General features: G+C 46.5%; 1 protein-coding gene and 1 long non-coding RNA gene across 4 annotated transcripts in view; one reads left to right on the plus strand and one right to left on the minus strand.

Annotated features, from left to right (window-relative positions):
* Nucleotides 1–209: 209 nt before the first annotated feature.
* LOC127058612 (uncharacterized) lies at nt 210–3,163 on the minus strand. Its single transcript, XR_007776404.1, has 2 exons — nt 3,085–3,163; nt 210–2,171 (listed from the first exon to the last, which is right to left on the minus strand). It is a non-coding gene; the product is annotated as an uncharacterized LOC127058612 (long non-coding RNA).
* C9H15orf39 (chromosome 9 C15orf39 homolog) overlaps nt 2,196–23,554 on the plus strand; it is a 47,455-nt gene continuing 26,096 nt past the window's right edge. For 2 of the 3 annotated variants that reach the window (XM_050968789.1, XM_050968791.1), the window contains exons 1-2: nt 2,196–3,122; nt 14,725–18,489. In XM_050968789.1, the coding sequence (XP_050824746.1) occupies nt 14,784–18,489 (3,706 nt within the window). In that variant the 5' untranslated portion in view covers nt 2,196–3,122; nt 14,725–14,783. Of the gene's footprint in view, nt 3,123–3,356; nt 3,433–14,724; nt 18,490–23,554 lie in introns of those variants that run through there. The other variant, XM_050968790.1, reaches the window with a different exon arrangement.

Consider the following 23,554-nt stretch of genomic DNA (forward strand, 5'->3'; position numbering starts at 1 on the left):
TGGTGTAAACCCATGCCCAGAAATCAATTTGGCGGGGTTGGACAGAGTGGAAGTGTGTGTTTGTTCTAACTGAGCTCTTTCCAAAATCAACAAACTCTATACACAGTCCTGGAATAGCTGGATGTTTCTGTTAATATATGACATGAAATAGTTACACAAGAAGTAGGCTCCAGAGTCAACATGTGACTGAGATGAATAGCAAATAGATCTAAGAAATATATGAATTATAATTTGAGTCAATCTGCTGACTCAGGAAGACACACTGTATGGTTCACATTCAGAGGGGTTTTTTGAGTGACAGTTTAAATTCTCAGAAACTGATGCCCCTGCTCAGCCCACTTCCTGCTGATGTTCTAGGGCCATTTCTGTGTGTGCCCGAGATAAAAGTTAGTTCACTCTACGGTGAGATCACTCTTCAAAAGAAAAACAATCCTAGCCCAACCCCAAACTCCACCAGCTCTCACTAGCATGGAAGGGAGGTTTCCTCACTTCAGAGTGGTTCTACAACTTGTCTTCATTGCAGTGTTTTATTCCAGGTACAGCTCAAGTGTTGCCCTTCATTTGACTCCTGTCCGCAACCACAAATCTCCAGCTGAAGTTAAATGGTGCTTTAATCCTTAGCTAAATATCTAGTCATTGGTGGGTTGAAGCTCTAGTACTATTTGTAGTACTCAGGCAGGTAGGCCTAGGCCTACCCCCTGAAACTAGACCACAAATTATTTTTGGGGACAACAAATGGGGAGGGAGACACCCTGACTAATGGAGGTGAGGTCAAAGGTAAAAAATAAAGGGATCTAGAGGAGGACACTAAGCAGAGATCCCACTGCTCCTCAAAGGCATTTAAGGTGTACAGGGACACCACCTACAGAAACTGCTTGGAGACCTGACCCAACAAGGGAATGGAAATAAACCTACAGTCACAAACCACTCCCCCATCCAGCTTCCTTCTCTGAGTATGATGGATGGCATCTTGGCCAGCACCAGGAGGAGGTTGATGAGGTGCTCCCGTGACTTTGTGGGGCCATGGATCAGGTGGGTGTAGATCAGGAGATGTGGGGAGAAGTGCAGCAAGGATCTCAGTAAAAGGTTTTGAAGGAGCCAGAAGAAGGGCTGTAACCTAATGCATTCTACACAGATGTGCGCCAGGATCTACCTCTCATCACAAAAAGGACAGGAGTCAGACGACTTCATGGACTGTGCCAGGTTACATGCCCATGCTCATAGCTCTGTGGAGGAGCCACCAACAAATATCCTCAGTGAGCTGTGGAATACAGGCTGGTCTGCTAGGTTCCTCACTATCTATACATGGCAGAACCTGGTGTCAGGGCAGGACATGAAGGCAAGGAAATGGATGATGTGAAGCATGAGCATGCACAGATGCTTTCTGGGCATGGTTTGAAGGTAGAACGGCTGCATATTGTGCAGCCAGCTCATATGGTGTGCTGGGGGCCTTATGGGGCATGGGCCTGATGGCATGATCCAGAGGGTGAGGGGTGGGTGGAAAGCACCCTCCTGCAATACTTGTTTGACGAAAGCAAGAGAAGCATGAGTCAAGTCTGCCCTTGCCTTCTGGGTCACATGATGGGATGCATGGGGTGGAGAACCCCATGCACTGGCCAACTGCTGCAGGGTCCACCCAGCCCCTCTGAGCGTAGTTCAGAAGGTCGCAGTCTGGGGGTGCCAGTCAGGACCAACCTCCGACACACCAAGGGTAACTCTGTCACTTGCACACGTAGATGGTGGTTGTGTAGCAGAGGTTTGGCATGGAGATCCTCCCCCTCTACAGTTGCTACGGACCTGGGTGCTGACACTAGCTTCCAGCTCCTGAGGAGGTCTCAGTCAGGAAGATCTCAGGGAAGATGTCTCAGGTGGAGATAGCAGAGCTGCTGGTCTCTGAGGCAGTGGAGGAAGGCATGTGTCTGCACACTCTACCTGCACTGCAGAGAAGACTGTTCAGAGTCTGAAGGTGGAAGGTAGACCTGGCTGTGGATGCAGACCCAGCCCTGGCTGCTTTCCCCACAGGGGAGGCTCAGAACACCTGCAGAGACTCAGTGTAGCTCCATGCAGAAAAATCCTTCCAGAGGTGGGCCAGGGTGAATGGGGTGGGCTTGGCTGCTGAATCGCTGACCGAGCATGGCCAGGACCAGCTTGTTGAGCACCAGCATCCTCCTCTGAAGGGAAAGACACCAAATCGGCCCCATCCCCCTCTGCAACCAGTCAGATACCTAGACTGATTCAATTCTCCGGCAGGGAGGAATTAGTGGCAGAAGGGTACACACCTAGACAGAGCAGTGGGCCCAGGCCCCACCAGAGGGCCCCAGGCTCGAGTGGGAGGTAGGACGTCTCAGTGCCACTCCACTGGAGTTGGCCAGGCTCCTGGGCTGCTCACGCCATGGCTCTGCCTCGCTCATCAACTCATGCTGTGCAGCTTTGGCTTGAGCCTGGCCAGCGACTTCAGCGCAGTGCCCGCCACGGTGAGCGGAGGCAAAGTCTCCATGTGGCCGCGAAACACTTCGCGAGTCTCTTCAATCCCACGCCCAGGCTGGGTCACAATCTCAGCCCAGGCAGGCTGCCCTCAAACTGAGTCCCGGCTCAGCTCCTGCCAGCACTTCTTTCCCTTTCAACTCCTCCCTCTTCCCCACCCTCTCCCTAGGGCCCCCCTTATCCTCCTACCCCCTTCCCCTTCCTCCCACTGACTAACTTCCTCTTCACATTCACAATGCAGCGGGTTCTCAGCTCTGGCCGGCAGCGGCTCCAAACCCGTTCCTGCGGTGGAGTGTTGTTCTTCCCCTCTTGATCCGGAGCAGCCCGGGAGGAAAAGCCTGTCAGGGCTGAATTTACAGCCCTGGATGCCTGCCTGCCCCGATCGCTCTCACGCGGACGGAGTGGGGCTGGGACCAGCGCTCCCTTGCTCGGAGGTGGATGCGGCGTGGCTGGGAGCGCACGGCGGGCTTTGGGAAGAGAGGTACCCAGACGTGGCTGCTGAGCGCCCGGCTTCACTGCCCTGCCCAGCGCAGAGAGCCCCTTCCTCCGCCGGAGCCCCCCACTGGCTCTGGACCATGCGCCTGGAGAGGGCCAGTTTACCTGCGGGGAGCAGCCGGTCCCGGCACCAGCAGCCACGGGTAAGCCCCCTACACACAGCAGCCAGTCGGTTAAGTCAGGACAACGTGCTGGGGGCGAGGTGAGACATTTCAGTCTCTTATTTGGCCATCCCTGGCTGTCCCCGTGCTCAGAGGAGAGGGCACTGCCAGCCCCGCAGCCTGTGTCTGCCCCGTGGGCTGGCGGCAGAACAAGTCACGCTGCAAAATTGCTTCGTCTCTCCAGCACCCCCCTTAAAAAGCATCGCGTAGTTTGTCGTGTGAGGCAGGGAGCGGAGAGGAACTGAAAGATCTGTTATTGCATCAGATTACGGGAGGAATAGAAACTGGAGAGGTAAATGTGGTTCCTCCCTCTGTGTAGGAGACTCAGCATCGACTGTGCAGAGGCCTGGGTGGGGATCTGAGAGGAGAATTCCTTGACCATCCCCCCCTTTCTTGAGTATTACCAAGGCTTTTAGCTAGTTGTTTAGTCTACTTGGTGGATTTGGGCTAATGCCAAAAATGTGCTTCACAAAATGATTCTATGATGTCTCTTGGCAAGTTCCTTCTTTTTCTTACAGTCTGGAACCACTTGTTTTTAAGAAAACTCTCCATTTTAAAAAAGAATCCTAATCTTTTATTTAAAAAAAATGCCTTTTTTCTGTTGTCCTGAGGTGCCCCAGCATGTGCGCAAGCATAACTTCTGGAGAGGATCAGTTCTCAAATTAAAATTTTCTGTGTCTAGATTCTTCTGTAGTCTGTTTAAACCCGATTCCCTAGTGGTATTTATTGTTTCTCATTTCCCTTCAATTTTATCACTCCTTAACAGAGATAAAATGACTGGACTGGAGCCTGGCCTGTGGCCATGAGAATAACTTTCAGCAACTGGCAATATAATATTTTGTAAAAAGGGCTGGTTATAATCTGCCCCTCTGACAGAAAGGTTATATATTTTATAATATAGTGAGTTTTCCCCAAGCCCCTCCCCCCTTGACTGTACTGGGTTTTTATTAATTACCACAGATCATCTGTTTGTTGTTGTATGGTTAGGAGAATAATGGGCTCTTCAGGCTTCAGTTACAGCTTCTTACCCATTTGTGGAGAGTTTAGGTTCCTGTGGCTTATGTACAATGTATATGCTGGGCCAAATGCCGTTTTCAGCGATTGTATTCAACTCTCATTTAAATCAACAGGCATTGATGAACAGATCTAAGTAAGTACTATAAGGTTTATTTTTATGGTAACTATAGTACTTGCATCAACAAAGGGGCTCAGTGGGCAGAACCTAGGAAATGCCATTTGTGTGAATGTGTGTATTGAATAAACAGCATTTGACAATAGTACATACACACATGCATGAACTTTTGGTTATGTTTCAGCTACAGCTTTTCTTAATTCTTTAATGGATCGTTAGAGCAAGTATAGTTAGACTTAAAATATTTAGTGATTTGTGTTTGTGTCAGCCTGTAAGCGGCCACCAGCTCTAAAATGTGTACGTCTCGGCTTGTTATATCTTAAATTAAACTGGTATGTTTGAACCAGATCTGTGAATAGGAGAGCACCTGCAAACAAATCCCCTATCTTTATAGCTTATTTGCTACAAGCATTCAGATAGTACTATCTCTTTTTGGATACAGAGTACACTTGATTGTTCTCCTGCCTTATTGGACCAGCTCTATACCCAGGCATAGAGCATTCTTCCCGACTTATGGTACTCTTCAAGTGCTCTTAGAAATAATTCTCCTATTTGCAATAAAAATGATGCACACCTGCAGTAGGGGTGGGAGTGAGTGAGTACCAAATTCACTTGTTTGAGTTGATGTTTAAGAAGCTGTGGAAAGGGAAAACTTGGCTTTACTCTCCCTCTCCATTTGAAAGATCCAATAGTGAGGGGCTTCTTCAGGAGAATAAGCTGTGCAATGTGAGTAAGGGCTTGAACTGTGACATCTTCCATACTTGATCCTGCCACTGACCTCAGTGCTGGCTTGAACCCTAAGTCAAAGGCTGCTGGAGAGGTTACTGGAAGCCAATCTCCTTTGTTGGGGCCCAGGGTCTCTGAGATCATGAAATCGGCATTGCAACTGGGCAGAAACTCTCATAATTGTAGAGAGAATTTCAGTAGCTTGTGGGCAACATTTTAAAACACTTTAAGACTGAAAAATCTGACTCCGCCTTCGCAGGCTGCTTGTTTCATATGGTGTCAGTTTTGTTTTCACATGATAGCTGCCACCAGTGTTATCCAAAACAGTGCCCATTGTCTTATAAAATATGTATTTGCAGGTTATAAAGGGATCCAGGACCTGGCAATAGGATCAAGTACCTCCCACCTCTTTAGGCTGCCAGTTCAAATCTGGCCTGTGGTGTTGGCTAAAGCTCTTATCATCTAGTCACCGATGTGGGCTGTAGAGTTGTCTCAGCTGTCAGTCCAGTGCCATTTGCATGCATTAAAAGCAGCTTTGCTACCCCTTCCTCTATCTTGCCATCCATGCCTTGTCCCTGCCCCAGAATCTCTTGTGTCTTTTCCCATGTGCTTCATGGGACCCAGCATCACAGATGGAGCTTCAAAGGAGGCTCTGCAGTAGATGGCAAAGCTGCTTATAAGGAATCTAGAACTGAGGAGGACCTGGCTGGGAGGGACTGAATAAATCTCTTTTAATGGATGGTGAGAGATGAGGAATGAGAATGTAATTATGATTCACCTAATCCCCTGGCCAGCTACTGATACCCTGTACACTATAGAGTGAGAGCAGCTGCTTCATGGGGCTGCTAGAGGAGCATAAGTGTGATATGACTATAGGACTTCTGCCCTTAGATCTAGACAACTGGCGCGTGGATGGGAGTTTAAAAAAGTGGCTAGAGATCTCTTGGCTTGTTGCTACCTGTCTCTTTTGGATTGGCTGAGAGTTAGTGATTACCTCCTCATACCACATGGGGGTAGGAGAGTGGCTGAACTGAGAGACTTACACTTCTCATTGTTGCTATATTGTTCCTGAGTTGTTGGGCATCTAATCATGTGGAGGAAAGGCAGGGCAGCTGTACTGTGTGGTGTAGCGGCCACGTGATGGCTTGGCCCCTGAGGGCTGAAATGATAGACACAGTTGTACTTGTTCTGAGCTGTCAAAACAAAAACAAATTTATGAAACCTCCTGAGGAGGCTCTGTGGCTGGGGATGGAAGCCCTGATAGACATGTCCTGGATGGTTTCATTGAATTCCTCTCATTTTGGGAGAACGCGGTGAGGTGGGATCCTCACCCGTACCCTTTAAAAATCTCAGAAATGTGCCAGATAAAGCAGACTGTGACCGATCAGTTCTTGTAATAAATATGATTTTGTTCACATTTCCCCAGTATAAAAAAGAGAGCATTTCTTTTCATCTCATTCCCCCGCCCCCCCCCCCCCAGCTTCTGGGAAAAACCCATCTGAAAACAAGAATAAATCTATTTAATCCACCCACCTCTTTCCCCCAGTCATTATTTGTGAGAGGTTTCAAAATCGCTCACAAAGGACTCTGCACGTGTTTGAAATTCATTCAGGCATTTCCCTTGCCTCCGCTTCCTACACGCAAAGGATGGTACGATGAGACGATAGCTTTTGTTTTTGCAGCTTTATCTGTGCCAGGTGCTTATCAGTCATGTAACTCTTAAGACCACAAGTTTATAAACCTTTCTCATTTAAGTAGTTCCATCCACTACTTGTATGTGTAAGGCAGGATCTGGGCCTAACGCTATAGTCCCAGTGGAGGCAGCTGAACTATATACAAGGAAAAGAAAAAAGGTTTCTCCCCCGCACCCTACCTCAAATAGCAGTGTGTTCATATATTACTTATTGTGCACGCAAAGTGCTTTTAGCAACACCTAGCACTTACTCAGTTTTTTCATCCTGGAGTGCTTTATTAATAATGGAAATTGACAAATAGCCTTAGCAATAGATTACAAAGTTCAAGCAAAGAATAAATATCAAATGGGCTGTTTATATGGGATTTGTTCTTAAGTGAAAAATATTTACCCACAATGCTATTAATGAATCTGGCCCAGAGCGTCAATACACTGAGTGGCATGGGATGGCAGGAATGATGGGACTAGAAAACCTAGCCTTTTCCCTCTAGTCCTCTTAACCCTCCTCGGGAGGGGGAGAGGGAGAAACATCTCTCAGTTCAAGCTTCAAGAATATTGTTTCAAAGTGTCTCCTCATAATGAGTTAGACACTGGTGTTCAGTGCCTGTTAACAACTACCAAGTTTGCAGCAGCCGTAAAGTAAATATAATCAAATTGAAATACTGTGATTCAGTCTACCAAAAAAACCCTGTATGCTGGAACACAAACTCATTAGGAATTGGGGAGAGGAAAAAGTCCTTTGTGCATTTAAATTAATAAACTTACTATTGCAGTAATGTTGTATTTTGCACTTAATTTATTTTGGGGTTGGGGTTTGGTTTTTTGGTTAAAGAAATTTGTTGTGCTTAGTCTGATCACTTCAAAAATAGTATTTAGCATTAGAATAGCTTAGGTTTTGACATTAATATGTCCATCAAGGAGAACGGGAGGTGGGAAAGGGTATGTTTTCCCTTCTGTTATAGTTTTCTGCAAGGCTGGGTTAACCACAGCAGCCAGCTGTCTTCATTGTGAGGATTACATATGTGAGTTGGGCCCTGCCTGCTAAAACTACAAAAGTGTTGTCAGGATCTTATTGTGCCAAGAAATTAGCTTCTGTGTGGTTTGGAGATGGAGTGATGGTCACACAGTTGAATTGTGTTTACTGCTTGGTTGCATAATTTTAATTTAAAAAGTTTGGAATTTCCAGAAAACAGAGTTGTAGGAAAAACCCACAGGAACACCTCAAAATCTTAGGATCCGCACTCTGTTCTTCACCTCAATTTTCCAGATGATGCATCATGACCATGTGAAAACAGGAAGGAAAGATAAATGGAATCTCTCTACAACCTCAGCTACAGAATTTGCTCCTGAGTGGTCACTATAGATGGATTTCAACACAAACTCCTCTTCCAGAACTCAGATACTCCAACTGAGTACATTCAAATCGGGAGGTCTGCATTTTGAAATTTGAATCTCTTAACCACACTTGGGCAACAAGATGGTATCCAATATTCGCAATGTCAGAAAAGCTGCTGTCTCCTGTCAGACCTGCTTATTGTTCATCTTGCTAATCCATGAAGTAGTAGTGTCTAGTGGTTAGGAGGCATCACTTGGTTCTGATCCCAGCTCTGCCTAGTAACTGCATTGTGACTTTAGGCCACTCACTTCCTATTTCTCAATGACTCAGTTTCTCCATCGGCACACAAGGTCTGATAACAAGGGTGTTGTGAAGCTGAATTGGTGTTTGTAAAGACCTTGCAGCGGCAACATTTTATCTAACTGACATCTGACTTTATCAGTGCCTCCTCTCTCAGGGGCAGTAGAAGACTTCCGGGAGTGGGGGTGTGGAAGGTATCACAGGTCATCTGGCACTTGAGTATTCTTTCGTTGAGGACTTTAGCACTGTAAACAGCCAGCATCATTAAGGTGGTGGGTCTTTTTGTTTTTGTTTTTTTCTTTTTTTTAATTAAAGGAGGTTAAAGGTAAATTGCCAAGGAGCCTCCTGATCACATTCTCACCCAATTCCCAAGTACCGGCTTCCTGTGAGAGCACCTCTGTAACAGAGGGGAAAGGTGAAGTAAACAAACCTGTCAGAAACAGGAAGGGTGAGGAGACACCCACGTGACTCTGCTGTCAGAGTCACTCCATGTTACTATACTTGGGAACTACATAAGGGCAGGTGCATGAGTCTTCTTGCTGCAGTGCCATGTAAATGCCAGCCTGGCCTCTCTGGGAGGACTGAGGTGACTGTAATCTGGGTGTTGCAGGCTGGCCTGGTACTTCTCTAGATGGTCACCAGTCAGTTGTGAGTGGGCCCATCGCTGGATCTCAAGTGCTTCTAAGCCAGGTGGGTCTGGGCAGAGTCCTGTCACTGTTTGTAACTCTGGGCCTATAAAGCACACTCCTGGGTTCAGCCCACCGTCTGCCTCCTTAGGAGGTAGGGTGGGCGACTCCAAAACCAGTGTCTGAGACCTCCTAAGTGTCCCACAGAGTTTCAGCTAGGCTGTGGGCTCTCTGGGCTTCTCGTCCGATCCTTCAGAGATAATGTGGCAGGGAACGTAGGTGTAGCAATGGAATTTCTTAGCCACAATCTTCTTGCCTGTAAAAGCACCCAAAAGCTACAGACCTCTGAAAAGAAGAAAGCTCCTGAGCTGCCCCCTCCTCATGTCTGATCTCTCCCCTTCTGTGACTCTCAGGTTTGTCAGTGTCTCAGGCTGGGCAGAGTCTAGGGTTGCCAACTTTCTACTTGCTGAAAACAGGCCTCACCCCTGCTCCACCTCTTTCCCCCTCGCTCAAGGCTCATTACTCTCCCTCATCGTCCCAGCTGGGCTTCCTCTGCTCCAGGGCTGGGACAGGAGCTGCAGCCTGATGTGGAGACTGCTGTCTGCCTGGCCATGAGATGCAGGTAGGAGGCAGCCCTGGCTGAGCAGAGTCTGGTACGGGTTGATGACCTGGTGCCTCCCCCCACCTGTAGTAACTGGACTCTTGGTGTCCGGTCAGTACATCTGACAGGTCCCCTTTTCGACCAGACTTTCCAGTTGAAAACTAGATACCTGGCAACCATAGAGAGTCTCTCCTGCCTGTCCTACTCCCATGTGGCTCCCTGTGCTCAGAGCAGAGACTTGCTCCCAAATAAAGTCTCTGTCCCTTTGCCACATGCTCAGATGGAAAACTCTAGCTGCCTTTTTCTCCACTCTCTCTCCACCTGTGGGCCCCTGTGCAGAAAATCCATTGTTCCCTTGGCGGTGGGCCAGCCATTCAGCCAATCAAAGTCAGTGGCTCCAAATCGCTCTGTGATGGCTTCTCAGTGATAGCCCTCCATGAGGTGTCAAGCATCTTTCCTGGGCAGTGCGGCATTCTGGAACTCAGTACAATTGGCTGCCTGGGGCATAGAGCACACAAAGGGAGTTCATAATCTGATACAGACGTGTGGGTCCGGCCTCAGACTAACAATCGCCTATTATTCTCCTGAGGAAGCGGGTGCTGCACACAGCTTCCTAGTGAAAGGAAGAAACCAAACCATAAAGCCCATGCTCATGCTGTGGCAGTTCCTGCTGCCTTTGCTATGAGAGAGAGAGATTTTCTCACCCTCTTTTTTCCTCTTCCATCTCCCCCCCCCCAACTCTTTTACTTTTAAATCCTGTGGATTTGTGTCCTGCTCCAGGATGGGTGTGGCAGGGGGAGGAGGAATAGTGATCATGTGCGATAGCTCCCTGTGTGGATACTCTAGTCTGAAGTAAAAGTGAGTTTATTTTGGAATGAGTATTCCACTCATAAAGCAGATTATTTGGAATAAATTCCCTTTTTTCAGTTCTGGAATATCATGTCCAGAGGGGGGAATTATGCCAGAATAGCTATGCTGGTCAATTTCTCCTGTGTAGACAAGACCTTTATTTCATCCCCACTTTCTATTTCCTCCATGTTTCCCTCCCAGTCCTGTTCTGTGAGCACTAGATCTTGCCAAGAAAAAAACTCAGCCCCAGATAATAAAAGGAAAGAAATTCATCAGTATGGTCTTGACATTAAGTGGCATTTCCAGATGTCCTGCAGCCATTGCTATGATGGTCCTATAGCTCCCTCTGCTGGAATGATAACCCATTGTAACAAATGAATACATTGAGCCATATGAAAGGCATGAACTGACATTGCTGAACACTAACACAAGAAGTCCACAGATATATGGGGGGTGGGGAGGAAAATGGGGGCAGAGTGAGTGACAGACAGTGTGTGTTGGGAGGAGAGTGTGTGTGTGTGTGTGTGTCAGGACACTGTCTCTTCAAGTTGAGACAGTCACCAAGAAGCAACCAATCTGAGGCAGAAGCTGGTGCACAGACAGCTGGTGTCCTCCAGCTCCCCATCTCAGCTGAGACCAGTACATGGGTGGGTGGAGGGGGACACCCCAACATCAGCCTCTGCCTCACTCCCTGGCTCTGCAACAGCAGGAGTCTCTTCCCACCCTTCCCAGCAGCAGCCTGCCCTGCCTGCCTGCCGCTGTGGTCCTAGGGCCAGAGAGAGCAGGATTCTGTGTTTAATTTGATTCCCTCTGAGTTCTCCTGGGTCTGTGGCGAGAGGAGGTTGTGGGAGATCTGTCTCCTCCCCTGTAGTCCAGGCAGGAGTATGTTTGCTGTTGGCATGCCCAGCTGGGCAGCAGCTATGTAAACTCTCCATGTGGAGCAGTTTCAAAACTTCTTGGGGCTTTGAAAGGGGAGGAGCACATGCTTGTGTAGATGGATTCAAGGCAATGGAGTTCAAAACAGTGAGCAGAGCAGTCACGATAGGCATTGTGGGATACCTGGAGGCCAGTTATGGTGACATAAAGAACGCAGCATCTACACCACAGGTTCTCAGACTGTGGGTTGGGACCCCTCAGGGGGTCAAAAGGTGATTACACAGGGGGTCGTGAGCTGTCAACCTCCACCCCAAACCCCACTTTGCCTCCAGCATTTATAATGGTGTTAAATATATAAAAAAGTGTTTTTAATTTATAAGGGGGGTTGACTCAGAGGCTTGCAGTGTGAAGGGGATCACCAGTGCAAAAGTTTGTGAGGCAGTGGTCTACACTGACGCTTTGTTGATCTGATTTTGCTGCAAAAAGCTCTATGCCTCTTGTCAAGGTGGTTTTATTTTGGTGGCAAAACAGGAGCATTTTTGTTGGCAGGAAGAGCATAGTAGCTTGCACACCTCCGCTGTTTTGTTGACAAAAGCTGCCTTTTGCCGACAAAATTGTCTATTGTAGACAAAGCCTTAACTGAGTGTAGAGTCTCGGTTTGCTCTCAGCCAGTAAACCATGATAACACAATAACATTGCCAGCATCTCAGGCACTAGCTCAAAATAAGAAATCGAGACTGGTCATATTAAAGAATATCTGGTTTATAACATTTGGTTTAAAATGAGTATGGTAAACTTTAAGGTTAATTAACCCAATTACCTATGCTACACTTAATTGAATTCCAAGAGTAATATATGCAAATGTACAAACACAATACAGTTGCATAATATAAATTCCCCAAAATGTTTGGAGGATTAAAAAAGATTGGCCTAGAAATACTTCTGAGAAAACATTTTAAATCATTTAAAAGAAATGGCTCAACTGTTTACACTCCTCCCCCCAAACGTTAGATTGAATCATGGCTGAACCATCGCACGCTGCTATTGCGTGTTTGGATTTATACGGAGTGATAGCAAATACCTTAACTCAGGTCAATTTTTATTTAATACAGTTGATCGGTACTGAATACGCACTATGCAGACTACAGATGGAAAAACATACATTGCCAATGTGAAAGCGGAGAATTTTGTAGCTCACTTTGCTTCCAACTAACTTTCCCAAATTCATTCTTTATATATTTGTTTAGGACAAAGAAAATTCCTTTGAGGAGAGAAAAGCTACTTTCCCATAATGTATCCTAGTGTTTCTTCTCTCTTCAGTATCTCAATTTACCTCAGTACTTGATGGATATTTTTTTTATGGTATCTCAGTTTATATGATTGAAAGCGAAAGGACTTTCTAATCCAGTTTTTATTATTAACAGCTGTGGTAACAAGCAATTTTTAATGAGTTTAAAAACATCTTTCCATGGGTAATGTTTTCATCAATCACAGAAAACATCTGCAATAACAAATACATTTTATCAATCACAGAATTTTAATTGTATTATAAGTAAGGCCCTACTTAATTTGTGATATTGTGGCTCCCACAATATTAGGCTTCCACCACAATTTTGGTTTTAATTAGCTTACTTTGCACAGTCTACAATTTTGCATACACTTTGAGGTTTGCAAATCCCCCTTCCCTCCCCCAGTACAGTAGAATCAATTTATGCAAGCTGATAGTGGCTGGGGCTCAGGCTGTCAGTGCAGCAAAATGTTAGGTTATTCAAAAACAAATGCCCCTCTTTCCCCCTCCCCACCCCCCCACCATCCAGGTATAACATAATACTTGAGTGTTTTATATTGTTCCAGCAAATTTTTCTTAAGCAAATAGGTCTACTCTGGCTTTTCCAAATCACTGCAATTAATAAAGATCCATTATTACTTTTCTGTGATTTCCTTCCACTGTGTGCCCCCGTCCCGCGTGTCTGGTCTGCAACTCAGCTGCAATTATTTGACAATCATCCCACAATTCAAGTAGGGCCTTAGCAAGGTAATTGATGATGGATGCTTAAATTTATGTTTTTTGTAGTATGAGGCATCCTTAGTTAGTGCCAGGGGTCCTGGACATCTAGACTAGCGCAAGGGAGTTCAAAGGTCCATACACATTTCCTTATGAGTACATGCCTTTTCCTTCATTTTGTCAATGAGGTTCAAGTTAAGTACAGAGAACTCTTCAGCTGAATAGATACAGAGACTAAATTATACAAATGCACAACATAAAAAGGATTGTAGTTAACATATAAAACAACTATAGTGGCTATTAAAACCCCTAACACTGCCAAGCCTCACAAGTTTATCCAAGGTTTTACATATTTGGTGTTTGCTCATAAAACCCCAGTTTTTGGAATCATGGGATTACATGAAAATCTCAGCTTTCATTTAAACAGTCTATAGTCCTCATGGTTGCAGAGAAAAGCATGAAAAAAGTGACCTTTAAAGGTTTGCAAAGTAGAAGACAAACTTAAAATGTATTTTCTACAAATCTCAGTATTTTGTGAGGCCTGTCTAGACCATGATTTTTGAATGATTGGGATTGGCAATACGGTGTAGGCATGAAAAATTTGATTGGCATTTAGCCAAGGGCTATATTACAAGATCTGTGGCTTCCATACTGACAGCAAAATCATCTTTCCAGATAAAGATTCTATAAGGTTACTACATAGAATCATAGAATATCAGGGTTGGAAGGGACCTCAGGAGGTCATCTAGTCCAACCCCCTGCTCAAAGCAGGACCAATTCCCAGACTTTTTTTTTTTTTTTTTTTTTTTTTTTTAAACCCAGTTCCCTAAATGACCCCCTCAGGGATTGAATTCACAGCCCTGGGTTTAGCAGGCCAATGCTCAAACCTACTTGTGAAGACTTTTGATTTATTGTGTATCATTTGCATTGGACTGCCATAAAAATTTTGAGCATTATATGTGACTTAATAACAAAGCTATTGCCTACCAAAAAAATGTAAAATGAGGTATAGCAATTCCTCCAGCCAATGAGCAAAAACTGACCAATCAAAAGTAACATCCATTGAATTTGAAATCCTGGGATTATGTTGCATTGCCCTCGCAGTACCGATAGTTATACACCCAAAGGAGTTCAGTTTAATTATCACCAAAATAATGCCACAAGCAGCACAAGTCTCACTGCCCCCAATTTCATGCTCGAACGTCTCCATTTGGGAAGACCCCTTCAGTGCATCTTTGCTTAGTATCGTGCCACAGTGTTGGCAGATGCATTGTGTGTGTTATGAAACTAGCCTGCTGTCTTCATTTTACACCCCTGGTTCTCCCCAGTTGTTATCAGTGAAAAATCACATGGCAGGACATTTTGCATGGCAAGTTTCTGTGTGACTTGGTTTTGGCCACTTTTGCTTAAATCACTGTTTTTCTTTTTCTTCTCTTTCAGGCAAGTCAGAGTGAATCCCCTATTGTGCAGCCAGGACACGAGGTGGAGAGTGACTTATAATGGCTGGGAAACGACACTTAGAGGACCTGGACTCTGTGGCCTACAACAAGTTACCTCGGCTGGAGACAGAGCCAAATTGTGTCCTCCCCACGGGCTTGTGTAAATCAAGCCCCTTGCCTAGTCATGGCTCTGAAAACCATTTTAGCTACAAGGGAACCTACTTTGCTTATCCGCTGCAAAGCCCCAATGGGATCGAGTCTCTGACCCACTGGAGTCCAGCTGCATCTTACATGCAATATCCAGGTAATGCTGCCAGCCAGCACATGAGGACAGATAGTGCGCTGATGAACTGCCTGCTGTATGGACGAGAAGCTGAGAGCCTGGCGGTAAGACTCCGGAGCTCTGGTGCTGACAAAGGGAAGGACAGCATGGTCCGAGACCACTTGGTAGTTCAGGAGAAGTGGGCAAATCATATGCAGCAGGCACAGGGCCATGCTTTCCCAGTGCAAAAACCTGGGCTTCTAAACAAAACAGTTGCTCAAGCACCTACAGGGTATGCCACCTTGGCAGTGCCCAAGCCAGTTTACAGAAGCCCTGTTTGCTATGTGGACCCCAGGGCTTCTATGTCCTTACAAACTCAGATGGAGAGTATGCAGAAGAGGGTGTCGGAAGTGGAATGGACTGTACCAACCCCAGTACCCTCAGGGTACTATATCCATGCAAAAGACCAGTCTTGTGGGACTGCTTTACCCAAGAGAGCCCATCATCCTGATCCCAGCTTCCTGCAGTTACACCAAGGCACAGGGATTCCCACTAAAGAGATGGTAGCAGCCTCTGTAGGCTTTCCACCTTACCATGCAGCGTTTGAGAAATACAGAGTACATCAAAGCACCTCCTTTCCTGAAGCAAACTACCCAGCCGTGTACAACAACCCAAAAAGGGTCAAAGATGTACATGGCAGCAGCTTATCCCAGCATACATGGTCCAAACTACAGCCTGCCGCTGCCAGCCCACTAGCCCGTTCCCAAACAGCAGCCTATCAGGATAGATCTCCAGCTTGCTACTCAGTGTCTCACTATCCACTGACCTCACACAAGCAAACGTTTCTTTATCAGGAGGCACCTCATGCTGAGGAACAGAATGGCACTCTGTCGACCTTGCCAACTGCAGGTGGCTACAAAGGAACTAACTTTCCAGGAAGCGGGGAACCTCGGCCCTTTTCTAGCACTTACCTGAGGCATCATTCCCCGAGAGGCTATTACGCTAGCCCTCTGGAGAGCTATGTGTATAGCCCAGCTGGTCTAATTCCAGTGGCCTCTCCAGCTTTGAAGCCTGGAGTTTCTTCTAGCGAACCAGAGCTGCAGCAGAATTCTAGCTGCAAAGTGGACTATCTGCAGCAGAACCCCAGTTTTGTTTTTGCACCTTCTGACATAGCTTTGTACAATGCCTCCTTAGCCAATACAGATGCGGGTCATGATGGGCACATTGATAGCAGAGTAGCTACTTCTCATGAGACTCAGTCAATGAGGGAGAATCCCAGAAGCAAAGAGGTTGCTAACCAGCATGGTGCTTTCCAACTGATTGGTGCTCTAGATAGGCTACCCAACAGCTCCAAAAGGCTCACTGAAGCACTACCTAAAGGAGAGCCAGGCTATGGGTCAGGCCTGTGTCAGACAGAACAACCCAGCCTGCATGGAAAGGAACAATCTCACTCGGAGAGAAGGTCCAGCTTATCCATGAAAGAGCCTATGCACAGAAACGCAGGGATTCATGAAGCTCAGTTAGGAGCTCCCATTGTCATTACTGATAGTCCAGTTCCATACCACCACCACAAAAAAGGAGAAGCCCCCAATGTCAAAGGCAGGCTTGTTTCCTCACCCCAGATAACTTCTTCTGAGGAGGGACTGAAAAGTCTGAGAGATGCAGGTTCTCCTCCCTCCTCCCCACCTATGCCAGTTATCAACAATGTCTTTAGCCTGGCACCTTACCGGGACTACATAGAAGGGTCCAAAGGATCGGCAGAGATTCCCTTCTCAAAAGATCACCAAGAGGAAGAGTCCCCCTTCCAAAACAGCCTGGCAAGTGGAGACTGTAAGGCTGTCTCAGAGCCACCTTCTGCCAAGGATTCATTAGAAAAGCCTCTTGGGAAAGAAGCAACCGAGGCCCTAAGAGCAGAGATGGGGATGGGTGAAAACCTCAGTGCGATACAGCAGGATGGAAGCTGTAACAGCAGGACTTGTGAGATCTATAAGCCAAAGATTCTGCCACGCAGCCTGCCAGCAAGAAGTGAGCCACAGAGCAGCAGCAGCAGCAGCAGCGCTCCAGCTGCCACTGGGAACAGGGAACTTGAGCAAGATGATGTAGTGCTAGACCTTAGCTTGAAAAAAGAGCTAGTGAAGGCCAATGATCCTCTGAGCCCAGCTGGACAGACCGAGGTGACTCCTAAAGGAGAATGTGGTGAGGAGGAGGCGAAAGAGGGACCACTCAAAAAGCAGAGGGTGTTCGAGAGTTCCAAGACCCAGGCCTTGCCTTTGTCAGTGGAAAATAGCTCCGGGGACAAGAGCAACTTCCAGAGCTCGACAGCCTTCATGTTCAAAAAATACAAAATCTCTAAATCTATCCCAACACGAGCGGTGCCCCCAATACAGGCCAAAAGCTCCCCGGCAGCCGCCCAGGCCAACAGCCCACCGGCAGCCACGCACGGCCCCCCAGCAGCTTCCCAGGCCAATAGTCCCCTGGCACCCGCGCAGGTTCCTCCAGCAGCTGCCCAGGCCAACATCCCCCTGACAGTGACGCAGGGCCCCCTGGAGACCTCCCAGGCTAACAGCCCCCTGACAGTGACACAGGGTCCCCTTGCAGCCACCCAGGCCAACAGTTCCCCAGCACCCGTCCAGGCCAACAGCCCCCTGGCAGTGACACAGGGCCCTCCAGCACCCATCCAGGCCAACATCCCCCTGGCAGTGACACAGGGCCCTCCAGCACCCGTCCAGGCCAACAGCCCCCGAGCAGCGATGCAAGGCCCCCCAGCAGCCACCCAGGCCAACATCCAACCCTTGCAGATGACATGCCTTTATCTGAAACTTCCCGACATTTCAAAGTCTCTGTCCCCCAGTGCCCCAGAGGCCTCCCCGGCACTGGGTGAGGCCAACGTCTCGCTGCCCAGCAACTGTGAACCCCCTGTCCAGCAGACTTCATCCAGCCAATATTTCACTGCATTGCACATATCTCTCTGCAACAGGATTTCATATTTTGTGTCCGGAACATCTCCGGAGCTCCTCAAGCAGTGGCTGAGGAGGGTGGAGCTGGATGAAGAGCAGAAAGAGAGCTCAAAATCTCCCCTCAAACCCAAGAATGGTTCCCGGATCCTGGAAGCTCAGAAAGCCTCCAAAGGCAAGGAGATCTGGCTGGGTTTCCAGGATAACAGCATGCTCCTCAGCAAGCTGCTGTCTCAGTTGGAGACCTTCATGTTCACTCGCAAGTGTCCCTTCCCACATGTGATTCGAGCAGGTGCCATCTTCATTCCCATTCATGTGGTGAAGGAGAAACTGTTCCCCAAGCTTTCTGGAGCATCTGTGGACCACGTGCTGCAGGAGCACAAGGTGGAGCTGCGCCCAACCACCCTGTCTGAGGAGAAGCTTTTGAGGGACTTAGAGCTTAAATGCTGTACTTCCAGGATGCTGAAGCTGCTCGCCCTGAAACAGCTGCCTGACATCTACCCAGACCTTCTGAATCTCCACTGGCATGACTGTGTCAAGCACTATCTTGGTAAGTGGTGCTAAATCTCCAGTAAGCCCTTTCCCACCCCTTAGATTGTTCTGTCAGTGGGACATTTTCCATATGTTAGTAGCTCTCCAAGAGAAGGGTCAGCTGTACATGTCCAGTAATGGGCATTTTATTGTGTAGCTGAAAGTCTAATGTGCTCAAAAGAACATTGATTCTGTCTCTCTCCTGCATTCCCCTTCCCATCACTGCTAACTAGCCCACCAAGGTCAATTGACGTACCCTCCTTTCCAAGCAGCCTGCCTCCCCCTCCATCTGACTCATCCAGTGGTGTTGGGTCACCAGCCGGTGTATGATCATTTCCGGGGGAATGCATTATGTTAGTCTCACAGTTCCTGAATTGCAAAATCTCCCACTTGGCCAACACATCCGATGCAGGTGGATTAGAATGGAGACCAGTGTCTGTTGATGCAGAGATAAGTTGGAACTGTGGGTGAAGAAATAAGGAAATGCAGCTTTCTGGGAGAGATACAAGGTTCTTTATAGAAGCTGGCCTCAATGTTGTTGTGGCTCTGTTACGCCCAGGCTTTCCAAAATGACTAGTGACTTTGTGTGCCACCATTTTGTGGTACCTATCTTGGCACGCCATAAAGAGGAATTGACTTTTAGACTGAGGGCAGTTTCTGAAAATTGGGTCTCAGTGTGGGTACTCAAAAAGAAAAAGGCACCCAGAATCATTAGTCACTCTTGAAAGCCTTCACCTTGGTCTACAGTGGATGACTTGCAGCTGTGATTAAGTGTTCCTTGTGTGGGCTTGCAAAGTATCTAGCTGTATATGTTACTGTAAAGATCCAGCTACTCTCTGGGTCCGGGAGGCTTCCCAGAGGCTAATGCAAGGGTGCATTGCATAACCTGTTGGCACCAGACTCTTGTGGCCTAGCCTGTTGGCAAGGGTGAAACTCATGTCAGGAATTCATAACTGCCTGGAGTGATGTCAGGAAATGATTGTTCTGTACCGAGCTGCTGGGTTGCAGTGTTCCATTGAATACAATAGGCTGTGCAATGCATCTGAGACAGAGCACTGCACTCTGCTACTGGGTGCTCTCTGAAGCACGGAGTGGCTAGTCTAATGCCATTTTGTGTTCCTTAAGGAGACCACAGAAGTTGGATAATCACTGGCAGCAATTGACGGGGAGGGGGAGGGGCTGGGGCTGGGGGAGACATTTACTTCCTCTTCCACTCCCTGTGTTTTGTCCATTTTGGAGACATGAGTTAATAAGCATTAACATGTTTACAAGCATATTGAAAAGAGCAATAAGTGAAGAGGAAGAGGCAAAGGATAGATGAGAGATAAGTGGAAGAAAAGGAGAGCAAGGGATAGAGGAGGACAGATAGAAAAGGGAATAATGTGAGGTAGAAAAAGATATACGATGAGATTTCCAAAAGTTCTCCACATTGAGTTAGGGCCGTGCAGATTCCTCTTGGAAAACTGACACACAAAATTTCTTAAAGGTTCTAAGCCACCAAAAAATTGACAGATAGGAACTTTCAGCGGTTCTTTTGATCTATTTTATCTTCTTCTTTAAGGCCCCATCTAAGCCCACTTTCAACCATAGCATGGATGAGGCTGAAAAAAATCTAAATGGGAAGTTTTTTAGAGTTCCTTCTTAAACCTTTTAAAATTTAAATTGTGTGGGAGGCAATCATGGCTTTTGGGTAGTATTCAGCCATGACCAGCTATGCCCCTATTTTAGCATTTCAATGGGTGGAGGGTCCCAAACTACAATTTCAGGAGGCCGGACGATATTAATGAGGTCTGGTTCTCCTTTCAGTTGACACATGCTATCATTAGTGACAGGCTTTGGGCATGCCATGCTGCCACTCGATGAGATGGATGGGTCTGGAATGGCTGTGGGCCAAATTCTTATCCCACCCTCTAATGATTTACCTCAGTTGATCAAGTGTTGGGTGTCTCCTGTGATGCTTGTGAATGTGGCCATCCCCTCACGTCTGTCTTCAGGCCTGCTCGGAATGTCATGCATCATGTTGGGATTCCATTGCCAGTTCTGCTCCTGACCTCACCCAGGGGCTGTTGTGTCAAAGGAATTGAAGGCAGCCAGCCAGTTTTCCCAGCTGGTTCCTGCATGGAAGATGATGTTGCAGCCAGTTGCCCCAGTACCCTGCTAGCAAGGGAAGGAAGGGAGCTGAGAATGAAAGGGGGCCAGCGTGTATGGCATAGACAGAAAGGGGACTGGCATAGGCAGAAAGGGGACAGAGCAGGCAGGGGTATGTTTGATGGATAAACTAGTCCCTTGTATAGCATGTTGAATTCTGCACACACAGCCTGGCCAGAAGGGCCTATGAGCACCTGGCCTTACCCTCTGATGTTTCTCTGGACACAGTGACATGCCTCAAGAGAACAGCTCTTCTGCTGTCAGAAATGTCATAGGATTGGCAGGATGGTAGAAAATGAAGGGTGTGGTAGATGCCTCATGGGGAGGTGGAGTGATCTTTACAGTAGAATCTCTCTAAAAAGAAATATCAAGCCTGCAGCTGTCCGATCCTTGTCACAGAGCTCCGTGAACTCTCACCTGTACTGCAGTATATGACGGTCTGGTCAGGGCTCAGGAGTGCAATCCAAACCAGTGAGGAGTTATCACCATTTGGCCTGTAACACTCAGTGCCTCACAATGTTTTGCTGCTGTAGCTCCCAGCCTGGGCCACTCACAACCAGCCTGCCACCATGTAGGTTACATCTTGAGTGTCTCTGTGCTTAGATGGCCCTGGTTCAGCAGCTCTGACATCAGCAACCAGTCTAAAGCCCCATTCTGGTTTTCACCAGCCTTGGTTACATCCAGCAAGATGACCTCAACACACTCCCAATCCCAAATTTGCCCAAAATCGTGTGCTCTGCAATGTTCAGACCTCTCCTGAATAATATGATTCGTTTGTTCCGCTAAAGACAAACACATCAGAACTTATTAACTTAACTTGGGGGTAAGTACACCCTTCTGTTCAAACACAGCACAGAGCTGGTTTATGGTAAGAATAAAATCTTTTTATTAATAATAGGACATAAGTGATGCCAAGTAAAAAGAATAAAGCTAGAAAAGATTACAAGTAAAACAAAAGTGAAAACACACATCTAAAAGTCTAAACTTAATCTAGCAAGATATCTGCTTTGTTCAAGATGGTTTCTCTCACTAGTTATTCTTTTTCCCTAGTCATGGCTGCCTTTCCCTCAGGACCTTCCACAAAAGTACAAGGTTCTGGCTTCCCTTGTCATCTTAGGTGAAAAATCTTTGCATAAGCAAGTTTCTGTCTTATATTCGGTCCCGTTGGTTGAAGGACCCATCTTTCTCAGCTTGCAAGGGCTCTGTTCCCTTGTGCCTGTCTAGCCATGGATGCCAAAGATGGCTTCAAGCCTTTGCTTATATCTTCCAATGTTCCAATGCCTTTTTGTTTCAAGGGGCAGGATGACCTCCTCCTATTTTTCCTTCCTGCCATCTTCCCATCCCCCTGGCTAGTTTCTATGTAAATAGGGCTTCCATTGTTTTTAGTCACACCTTGCTTAATCTCTTTGGAGACACATAGATAGCCGTGACATTCCCTCCTGTCTGGGCAGACTGTACAGCCTAATATCCATGAACATCCATGATTCCCTATGTAGGATTAATACATACAATTCATAATGATATTGATCACCGTGTGTCCTTAGTTTTCAGAAGAGACCTCACTCAATATGTTATAACACAGTAATATTGTAAACAATTGTTGATTCAGTTGCTTATCACTGGAGGTTCAGTGCCCCCCGGCCCATCTTTATAGACCAGTGAAGCTTTGCAGTGTATTCTTTGAAAAGTAAAACCCAGACCCAGTGTCTGTCTCCTGCTGGGTGTAGACACCAGGCTGTCTTCTCCCTCACCTGTTAGTGTGAGGTTTGCCTCCACCTCTTGTTAGCTTGATGAGTCTGGTTCTGTGATATGTAAATACATTCTCATTGACTTCCAAAGTACTTGAGAAGTAATCCCCAGGTGGGGAAAAGACATTCCTTTTTGTCTAGGGCAGACCTGTTTACCAACTCTTCCTGGCATAACTGGTTTACATACACCTGAGTCATAATTTCACTCTTAATACACACCACACATTGCACAAGGATATTAATGATCAGTGTGTTTAGATTTCAAATAATACTTTGTGACGGTGCTGCCCGTGGGAGCCAGCTGAGGTTACTCAATCAGGGTGAACTGCAAACAAAACGGGGCAGACAAACCCCAAACACTGGTGGTTATTTCAATACTTAGATTTACCAACCAGTACAAAAAAGCTTCTATAGTATCTCACTGATCACTTAGAAGTCCAAACCACGCAGTTCCCTTAAAGTACCCAGCCGTAGGCCTCCATCCAGACATACCTGTCATATGACGATGATTCCTGAAAATCTTATCTCATCACATAAAATAAAAGGTTCTTCCAATCCCAAAGGATTAGCCACATACCCAGGTTCAATTATAACTTAGATCTTACCCAAAATACACGCTATAGCCAATTCTTGTTAACTAAGCTAAAATTTATTTAAAAAGAGAGAGAGTGTTGGTTAAAAGATCAATATACATATAGATTTGAATTCAATTCTTGAGGTTCAGATGCATAGCAGAGGTGTGCTTGTAGTTGCTAAAAGTCCTTTTAGAAATAATCCATAGGATACAGTCCAATGTCCATATTCAGGGTGGCTCCAGTCAGTGATTGGAGATCTCAATCCTTGTGGCTTAAGGTTTCCCCCTCTTGAAACCCAAAGCAGATCTGAGATGAAGCAGGATCATGTCCCAGGCTTCTTTTACATTTCCAGCAGCCTTTTGGCCTAAGAAAACAATAGGCTTAACTCCTTCTCCCAAACATCCTGGCAATTAGCACAGAGTAATTTATTCATTAAACAGTTCAGATACAGGTTACCACAACCTTCAAAGAGACACATAGACAATAATACTATTTCACTCAAGTATCATCATAAATGTTAATATTCCTTTTTTGATCTTTGAATTAAAACTATAGCAATAGACAAGACTTGTTTGCTTACATCACAAGACCTGAGCAAACATCTACCCTTGAG

Source organism: Gopherus flavomarginatus, chromosome 9 (genome assembly GCF_025201925.1).
Source record: "Gopherus flavomarginatus isolate rGopFla2 chromosome 9, rGopFla2.mat.asm, whole genome shotgun sequence".
Lineage (NCBI taxonomy): Eukaryota > Metazoa > Chordata > Testudines > Testudinidae > Gopherus > Gopherus flavomarginatus.